Source organism: Tenrec ecaudatus, chromosome 12, assembly GCF_050624435.1.
Source record: "Tenrec ecaudatus isolate mTenEca1 chromosome 12, mTenEca1.hap1, whole genome shotgun sequence".
Taxonomy (NCBI): domain Eukaryota; kingdom Metazoa; phylum Chordata; class Mammalia; order Afrosoricida; family Tenrecidae; genus Tenrec; species Tenrec ecaudatus.
This window is the reverse complement of record NC_134541.1, coordinates 127524680-127533773: the sequence shown is the minus strand read 5'-3', so window position 1 is coordinate 127533773 and position 9094 is coordinate 127524680. Positions and strand designations below refer to the sequence as shown.

General features: G+C 55.8%; 1 protein-coding gene across 1 annotated transcript; it reads right to left on the bottom strand.

Moving 5' to 3' along the window:
- TBL2 (transducin beta like 2) lies at window positions 1-7657 on the bottom strand. The gene is made up of 7 exons (XM_075564867.1): window positions 7477-7657; window positions 5318-5448; window positions 4908-5092; window positions 4356-4507; window positions 4027-4153; window positions 3573-3725; window positions 1-3267 (listed from the first exon to the last, which is right to left on the bottom strand). The coding sequence occupies exons 1-7, from the start codon at window positions 7604-7606 to the stop codon at window positions 2805-2807; spliced, it is 1341 nt and encodes a 446-aa protein (XP_075420982.1). The 5' UTR covers window positions 7607-7657; the 3' UTR covers window positions 1-2804.
- Between the last annotated feature and the right edge of the window lie 1437 nt (window positions 7658-9094).

The following is a 9094-nucleotide window of genomic DNA, read 5'->3' as shown; positions in this document are numbered from 1 at the left end:
TTTTATGTCCACACTTTTTATTTTAAGAAATTCCAAATGTACAGAAACTGAAATAAATAGAGCACTGCTGCTCAGACAAGACTTTTGGATCAAAACCCCAAAACTTGGCATTCTGGACACCCTGGGCTCTGCACGGGTGTTCAGAGCACCTCCTCTGGGGTTCCCAAAGCAGCACCCCATTTCCCATGGCTTTTTACTTTTTTCAGGAAGTCTCTGTCATGGCTTTAATAGTGGGTCGACGCTCTCTTTTGGAAACTCACAACGCAGCCAGGCCGGGCGGTATGGAGCGACTCCGGTTTAAATGGAAACGAATTTGGGTGAGGCCAAGTGGTCTACCTGCTGCTCGAGGTTTCTGGTCATTCAGTGACCCAGCTGAGACTGAAGCCAAAGACTTCAGACCAGCACCTACTCACCCATCTCAGTAGCCTGTGTCCAAAACAGAACGCCAGTTTCTTCTCAAAAGAAGGAAGCTACGGCCAAGGGGTCTGGTCCCAGTTGTGAGACACGACGAACGGGCAAACAGTCACCCCTTGAGTGAGACTGTCAGCAGCCAGAAATCTTCCTTGGAGTGAAAAGGGAAAGGCCACTGGTTGTAGAGGGCAGACTGACCACTGGCAAGCTTGACAAATGCCCCCGGTCCAATCTGACTGTGTGGAACGCGTTCCCCTCTGCGGGCTGGGTCCGGGGCTTGGGTAATAGCAAATCAGACAGACAAGGATTCTGTCTCGTGGAGTTCACAAGACTAAACCACCACCCAGCAGCCACCACTGAGACACACTGGGCTGTGTGTGGTCCACATTTAGTGTTTTGTTTGGCCCAAATAAGATAAAAAGAAAAAGTTGCCAAGTCCTAGCTTCTCAGAAATGGGTAACTTCAGAAGACTCTGGAAGCCTAAGAGCCAGACCCTTCCCTAGCCCTATGACCTCTAGGCTCCTCAGTTCCTACCACTGGCTACTGTCTGCCGCCCAGATGGCTGCTGGCCTGATTCATGTAGTTAAGGCATCCAGGCAGCTTCCGGCAGCACTGATGTCCAGCCCACACAGGCGAACAAACACCCGTCCCAGCAGGATGGCATGAAGTAACACAAACCAAAGAAACTCCTGCGGTGGGTGTGGCATGACTGGTGGGGCTCTCTGAAGAATGACTTACACTGAGACCCAGTATGATGAGCATGAGGGGCTGTCAGGAGACATGGGAAAGCACCCAGGTCAAGGGCACAGGGAGGCAGGATTTCCACTCGGGGCTGTTAAGAACAGGAGAGGTGGGTTACACGGGGCCTTGGTGGCCACAGGAAGGAATTGGGACTGGGTGCCCAGGAGGCCAGGGAGTTACTGGTGTTTTAGACCAGGGACTTCTCAGCTCACCTTTACCAAAGCGTCCTCTGCTGTGTGGGGAAGTGACATGATTCAATGAGGCAAGAACAGAGTCCTGATGGGACTCTTCTCGCCTCTAGCTGGGGGGGGGGGGGGGGGCACCGAAGAATGGGAGAGAAGTAGTAGCATACTCAGGATGTCCTGTGGAGTACACCCAAGAGAAGGTTCGACTCTTGTGGGAGGGTAGGGGGTGGGCGTAGATGGGGCACAACGTTTGGCTTGCTTGGACATTCAAGGGTTGGGAAGATCAGTTCTTGGGAGCCACAGGGAGAATGTGATTGTGGAGGGGTCAATTTTGCCTAGACTGTCTTCCTGGACCTCTCCCTTTCCCCAACCTCCACTGGCAATGTGCTCTCCCCAAATCTAGCCCTTGAACTTCACACCCATCGCTTCTCTGGCTTTGACTCTCACCACAGCTGAGCCCTAACACACAGCACTTCCGAGATGAGACTGTCCACATCTCACACCCACGCTGCCTTGAATGGCAAAGCCCAAGCCCCACTGGTTCCCACGAGGGCTCAGCGCGGTGCTGGGCACGGGTAGGTGCTCAGACCTTGGATGGTGAGCTGAAAGGAGGATGCCCAAGACACGATCCAACTTCCTAGATGACAAGAGTCCTGATTTTGGCACATAACACAAAGCAGAACTAGGTAGGTCGCGTTTGCCCCACTCCCAGAAACTGCCTTGAGGGTGGGGGTGCAGATGTGTTTGTCTCTCTCCAATGTGGTTTCCAACAACCACACCGAGCCTCACTCTTCCCGGCAGCTGCTGAGTGGTACCGGACAAGAGCTACCTGGGCTCCTGAGTGGGCTCTTCCACATGCAGGGTACCTTGACCCTCATGCCCACCATCTTTACAAGGACAGTTACATGCCACTCAACAAATCAGAAAACAAAGGCGCAGAACAAAACCCCTTACTTTCTGAAGGAGCTAGCTGAAAATCCGTCGTTTCCCGACTCCAGATGAGAATGTTGACTTCAAACACAGCCCACCTCCCTGCCCTTCAAAATGGCTGCTCGATATTCAGGTGTCCCTTAAATGTTGCCTCCACATTTGCCAACTACAGGCTAATGGCCATGTTCTCTCTCTGCACTGTCTGTGGCCCCCTTTTCTGGGCTTCTGGAGGAGAGGCCACCACGTGGACCCGCGAGAAAGAGAAGCAGCTTGGTCCTGAGTCTAGGAGGTCAAGTGAGCCCCAGAGCTCTAACCAGCAAAAAGAAAGATCTAAGAATTGTTTCCATTCCACGGCGGTGGAGGGTGTGTATGTGTGTGTGTGTGTGTGTGTGTGTATGTGTGTGTGTGTGCGCGCACGCGCAGGGAGTGGGGTGGGGCGTCATGTCACCGATTAGGAGACTCCTTTCAAAAGGCTTCTAGCTGGGGAGGACCTGGGAAGGAGGCGGTGGCCCTGGAGGCCAGGCCCTGCCCAGAAAGTCATTTCTTCAGAGCCCCCAGGCTCCTCAGGGCCTCCTGAGCCTGGCTCAGCTGCTGCTGCAGCCTCTGGCGGGTGCTCTGGTTGAAGGCCCGCTTCAGGAGGCCCTGCATCTCCTCCACCACCGCACGGTGCCCGGGGGCGTTGTGGAAGAGCCGCACTGCCCGGTCCCCGCAAGAGGCCAGAAGCCGGCCCGTAATGTCAAAGGACAAGTCAGTGATACACTCCCCATGGACCTGTTCAAAGCGCTCCTCCTCCTCGCCTCGCCGGGTGTTGTACAAGTGGATGCTGGTGCCACTGGCCAGAGCCAGGACCTGGGCGTCGGGGGAGAGGGCCAGGCGGCACGACATGGTGCCTGCCTCGGCATAGCGGCCTGTCCTCAGCAAGTAGGGGTCCTGCTGTTTCTTGTATTCCACGTCTGTGTCCCAGAGTTTCCACGTACCGTCCTTAGAGACAGAGGCCATCCTGCAGCAGGGAAAAACAAGGCTCTACCAGCCCCCCAACACACGAGGAGCAGAATGGGTTACGAGTTGGGCTGCTATCGGCAAGGTCAGTTGTTCAAAACAGATCAGCTGCTCTGCCAGAGAAAGACGAGGATTTCCAGTCCTAGTAATAGTTTTGGAAATCCCCAGGGACAATTTTACAGGGCCTAACAGGGGTGCTATGAGTCAGAATCAACTTGATGGTGAGTTTGAGAGCCCTCCCCCGCCCTTGAACCACTGCAGGAGATGGAAGGACCATTGGTCAAGAATCAGAAGCGTGCCACTCACCTCCGCGAATCGTTGGAGAAAGCGAAGAAGTGGACAGCTGCGCAGTGGCCCTTCAGTTCAAAGGCTCTCGTGACCTCCTGGAAGTCCCCCTTTTTTCCGAAGCAGACTTCCCAAACCTTCACATCCGGGGTGAAGCCACAAGAGGCCACAAACCTGCACCCAATCCCGAGATCCTTTAAGACTTTATCAGGCCCAGGTTTTCTGCAAATCCACCTAACTCATTTTCCAAGACAATGAACACTATCTCACCCAGCCACCCAGCCACCCATGCAACACAGTAACCCTGGGCCTTCTAGAAGCACTTCTAGAAAGTGCTTCCATGTTCTAGACACCGACTGAGAAGATGGTGCCCTGCATGAAGCCAAAGCATTACAAGGGGGAGCCTGGGGCCCACCCTGTAGGATTTTCTTTCCACTACTGGAAATGGTCTCCTGGCTTGGCCCTCCTGCCTCACCTGCTGCACGGGGAGATGACGGCATGCGTGTTGTTCATCTGGTTGGTGTTGATGGTGGACAGCACCCGGCCTTTCAGGCTCCAGATAAGGATGGTAGTGTCCTTGGAGGCTGTCATGATGAACTTCCCTGCAGAGAGAGGTGGTGGTGACAGGCGCTGGGGAGGGCAATGGCCCAAGGGGCTGCTGTTCTCCACGGAGCCTTGGAGGGGGATCTCCGATGCCCAGAGCCAGGCCGTTCAGAGGCAGAGTACCCTGTGGCACAGGGCTGAGCATTAACGCCTTCGGGCATGGCCCAGCTGCCGAGAGGGCTCTACTCTTGACTGTCTCACCTGTGTCAGCAATGCCAATGTTGACAATGGGCGCCTTATGCTTTTTGGGGAAGTCCTCTGGGGCGGCTGTGAAGGTGTAGCCCCCATCCTCTCGCTTGTTCATCTTGAAGACACGGAGAGTGTCCCCATTGGCCAGCCAGACGATGAAGGCTCTAGAGACAGGGAGCAGGCAAGTCCTGCACTCAGGGGGACATGGAGGCCTCTGGGAGCCAGGGGCTCTGCTAGTGTTGTGTGTATGTGTATCGCTTTCCCCTCCTGCCCAATAGCTTGGGTCCACACTAAACTGCTGTTTTCTTAGAAGGTGCATCGGGAGCCAGGACTCTCAGCGCTCCTTTGCTTTCTTCCTAAAATTCAGGAAACGACTCTCGCTTCCAGGAATCCCAAGGCAGCCACGCTGTGGCACATCCGTATTGCTAAGCCCCGGGCAGTGCTCCTGCCACCACTTGCAGGGAGATCCTGGGCTCACCCTCATGACCCCGAACCAGAAATGGGATGAACCGACGCCTGAGGCCAGGTGCCTGCAGGCAAGCCTGAGAGTGTGCCCCGTCCCACCTGCAGTCGGGGCTGAAGCGCACCAGGGTGGCGTGGTCCAGCTCCACATTGGCCCTCATGCTGCGGTGCTCGCGCTGCAGGAAGTCCTTGGTGCTCCAGATGCGGACTGTCCGGTCATCGGCACAGGTGGCCAGGTACTTGCCATTGCTGCTAAAGTCCAGGCAAGAGATGCTCCCACTGTGGCTCTGGGGAAAGGGGGGTAGGGAGTATGAACAGAATCCCCTTGGGCAGCCCACCTGCAGCCAGAACTCTGGGACTATGCATAGGCAGGAGCGGTTGGGGGTGGCACATCCCTAAGGATTTGGGTGTCTGCGGAGTCTGCAACATGCATGGCACACTCACAGAGGGAGGCTGAGATGCATACATGCACGTATGTGTGTGTGCACGCGCGTGCCTGGGTACCCACATACCTTCAGCGCTGCAGCCAGGAGCCGGTGAGTGAAGGTATGTTGCTGAGGCTTCTCCTTGCGAAGCCGCTGCTGCTGTTTCTGCTTCTTGGAGCCCACAGCTTTGTCAGGGGGCACTCCATTTGCTTTGTGGCCTACAAGGAAGGGGCACATCATTCACCCACTTCCCTGGTCCAGGAAGCATGTCCTGGTCACCCATGAGATGCTGTAGTCTGGGGTGGGGACCGACACCCCAAAAGCACTCTGCTTATGGAAATATCAGAGGATCAGGTCTACCCAGAGGAACCAGAAAGAGCCTGGCCGTTGGCTTCTGGTAAAGCAGCAATGGGAGGCCAGTTCTACGAGAACACAGTTGGCTTAGGCAGTAACTGGCTTTACCATCTGCTGAGCCCCGGCTGGGTCCAGAGGGATGAGCCAACCAGATGCAGCAAGGACCCATGTCCTTGAGAAGAGAATCCAGACACAGAGGGTTCTGGAATGGCCTGGGTTCAGGTGCTCGCTACCCCAAGTAGTCCTGAGGAGGCTGCTGCCTGCTCAGTCATCTAATCCAAAAGCGGGCCCCCTCCCCTGACAGCTCTGGGGGGCTCACAGCCCAGGGCCCTTCAAAAACTCAAACCCACTGCCGACAGGTTGATTCTGACTCACGGCGACCTGAGGTAGGGAATAATGTGTACGGTGGCCTTAGCTGGTGGTCCTGGCTGTGGCCAAGTTATTTCATCCGTCTAGGCCCGGGCTACCTTATGGAGGTTGGGAGAAGCGGGTAACGCTTACCACATGCCCGCCACAAGCATTCAAGCTCACCAGCTTCCAGGCAATCAGGGATGAGCAGAGCAAGCTATGCCGAGGATCGACACTGGGTCCGGCACTCTCATACACTTTTGTATAAAATACCTCCTCTGAGAATCTGGTAGGCATTCTGCCAGGCTGCTACAATAACCTCCACACTCCTGGACCAGGAATAAAAAAGATGGCCATGACGGGGCCCCTGCTAACCCCCTCCCCAGCCTTCTCTACCAATCTCACTCCTCTCCCCTCACTCTGGAGTCAGACCTGGTGTTCCTTCAGGGAACTTGACCAATGGCAGCCATGCACTTTTCTTGTGATCTCCTGTCATCTTCTCATGCCACACTCGTTCCTGGTCCTGACTCACCTGCTCCCTGCTCTCATATTTCTCTGACCCTTACCTCTCTCTCTCTCCCCCACCCACGGGGGCTGGCATAGTGGTTCCGCTTTGGGCTGTCAATCACAAGGTCTGCAGTTCGAAACCATTAGCTGTAGCTGCTTCGCAGGAGAAAGAAGGGACTTTCTCCTCCTATAAAATAATCTATAACTTATCAAGGGTTCCTGAGGGCGGGCGGGCAGGCGAGGGAGGGGTACGAAATAGGGAGCTGATAATCAGGGGCTCAATTGGGAAGAGAATGCTTTGGAAATGATGATGGCGGCATATGTGTGTACATGTGCTTGACACGTAGGAGGAATGTATGGATTGTGCTAAGAGATGTAAGAGCCCCCACTAGATGTATTAAAAAAAAAAAAAAAGTCCTGAAACCATTTTCAAAGATACAGTTGCGAGTCATTAAAAAAAAAAAGTCACAGGCTTGGAAACTCACAGGGGCAGTTCGAACCCTAAAACCTTTCGGACGTCCTCTAGACCAGACCCCTTGGAAGAAAAGCCTGGGGCAACAACGCCCGCTCGGGGCGACCCCGCGCGAGCGCCCGCCATCTTCACAAAGTAACGACCGTGCGGGGCCGGGCGCGGGTCTCTCGGCGACGTTAAAGTCGCGAGGCCCGGGCCCGAGAGGGGCAGCGCCACGCGGGTGCTCCCAAGTCCTGCCCAAGGGGCGTGACCACCCTCCCGGCCACGGAGCCCACTCGGCCGCCCACGACCCTCCAGGTGCAGGGCCGAGCCGCCCCCCCGGGGCTCCCGCGACGCACTCTTCCCGGGAGTGGAGAGCCCCGTCTGGCTCCTGCAGGACGGCTGGTGGGTTCAAACCGCCGACCTTGCGGCTGGCGGCCGTGCGGAGCCCGCGGAGCCACGTGGACGCTGCGTCCCTGGAAGCGCAGCCCGAGCCCAGGAGGAGAAACGGAGGTCCGGGAGTCAGCGCCGCCGACCGCGGACGGCAGGCCGGACCCCCGGCGGCGGCTCCCCGCGGGCCACTTACCGGCGGGCGGGGCGCGCGGCTCCGGCTCCGTGCGCAGCCAGCCCCGCGTGACCACCGCCGTGGCCACCAGGGCCAGCAGCCCGACGAGCAGCGACAGCCCCATCAGCTCCGGCATCTGCAGGAGCTCCATCTTGCCGGGACTGCTGCCACCTCAGCCTCCGGCGGCGCGGGAGCCTGCACGTCTCCGCGGGACCGCGCACGCACGCACGCACGCAGGCACGCACGCGGGGCGGGACCGTTGGGGCGGGGCGGGGCGAGGGGCGGGGCACAGCCGTTGGGTGGACTAGGGTATTGGGGAGGTCATGTCGACAGGTTTGCCTGGGCGTCTCCTTGATGGTTTTACGGGTGTTCCTCGGGCCTTCACCGCTCTGGGTCTTTCCAAGGAGCTGGGACTGGTGATCCCATTGACGGATGGGAACGACTTAATAGTATCAGGGCGAATTCATTTGGGCCGTTACTCAAAAACAAAATAAAAATGATTGTACAGCTCTTACTATGATGGAACTATCGAGTTGTATGATATGTGAATTAAATGCCAATAACTGTTAAAAATTGGTTCCACCTAGCAAATAAGTTTGAATAATCGAGATGTTAAGAAAGTAGACGAATGTAAAAAAACAATTATAAACCTCACTGTCATCAAATCAATTCCAACTCCTAATGACCCTAGAGGACAAGGAAATGCCCCTGTGGGTTTCCAAGACTGTAAGTCTTTAATGGAGCAGAAAGCCTCATCTTTCTATGGACAACCAGGTGGTGCTTTGAAGTGCTCACCTTGGCGTCAAGTAGCCTAACTCTTCACCCATTATGCCAGGGCTGTTGGGTAGGGTTTCAGTGGGGAATGAATACGAAGCGAAAGGGCACTGCAGGAATTGGCGTGCAGCAAGGACCTGAGAGTGAGGGACCCCGGGTCTGAGCACCAGAAAAGGCGACAGAGAAGGTTGGAATGGAAAAGTTGTGGATGCTGAGTCCATCGAGCAGAGGTGATCGAGTCTTTGATGGTTGTGAAAAGGAAGCATAAGGTCAAAGTTGGGAGCCTCCGAGAGTCTGAAGGGATCTGGGTGGGAAAAGAACAAAGAGAAAGAAAACCAAGAAGTCCACCGCGTGGTGGCAAGGCCCCAGGAGGAGGATGCTGATACGGCCTGGAGGTGGAGGTGGCTTGGGGAGAAGAGAAGTCCTGATGGCACATTGGGTTAAGCACAGGACTGCCCGTCAAACTCATTGGGCTGCTCTGCAGGAAAATGATGAGCCTGTCCGCCTCCATAATCTTTACAGCCCTGGAAACCCTCTGATTGGACTCTGTCCTAGAGGCTTGCTGTGATTTGGAATTGGCTAGATGGCAACGGGCTTGGTTTGGGATTGTGAGCGGTGCACAAATGCTGGTGTTTGACGACTAACTGAAAGGTGGGTGGTTCAAACCCACCCAGAGGTGGTTCGTATCCACCCGGATGAGCCTTGGAAGAAATGCCTGGTGTTGTGCTTCCGAGAGGCAACAGCCATGAAAACCCTGTGGGCTCCGGTTCTTTCTCCTCTGCAGCACGCGGGGTTACCGTGAGTTGGAACTGACTCGAGGGCAATTCGTTTGTTGAGAGCAGAAAGGAAGTTGAAAAGGAGGTTT

Excerpts from the sequence above, each read along its gene's own strand:
- TBL2 (XM_075564867.1), bottom strand. The coding sequence starts at position 7,606 with ATGGAGCTCCTGCAGATGCCGGAGCTGATGGGGCTGTCGCTGCTCGTC. Across the intron at positions 3,726-4,026 it reads GTCATCTCCCCGTGCAGCAG|GTTTGTGGCCTCTTGTGGCT; the intron begins GTGAGGCAGGAG and ends GATTGGGTGCAG. Across the intron at positions 3,268-3,572 it reads TTCTCCAACGATTCGCGGAG|GATGGCCTCTGTCTCTAAGG; the intron begins GTGAGTGGCACG and ends TCCCTGCTGCAG.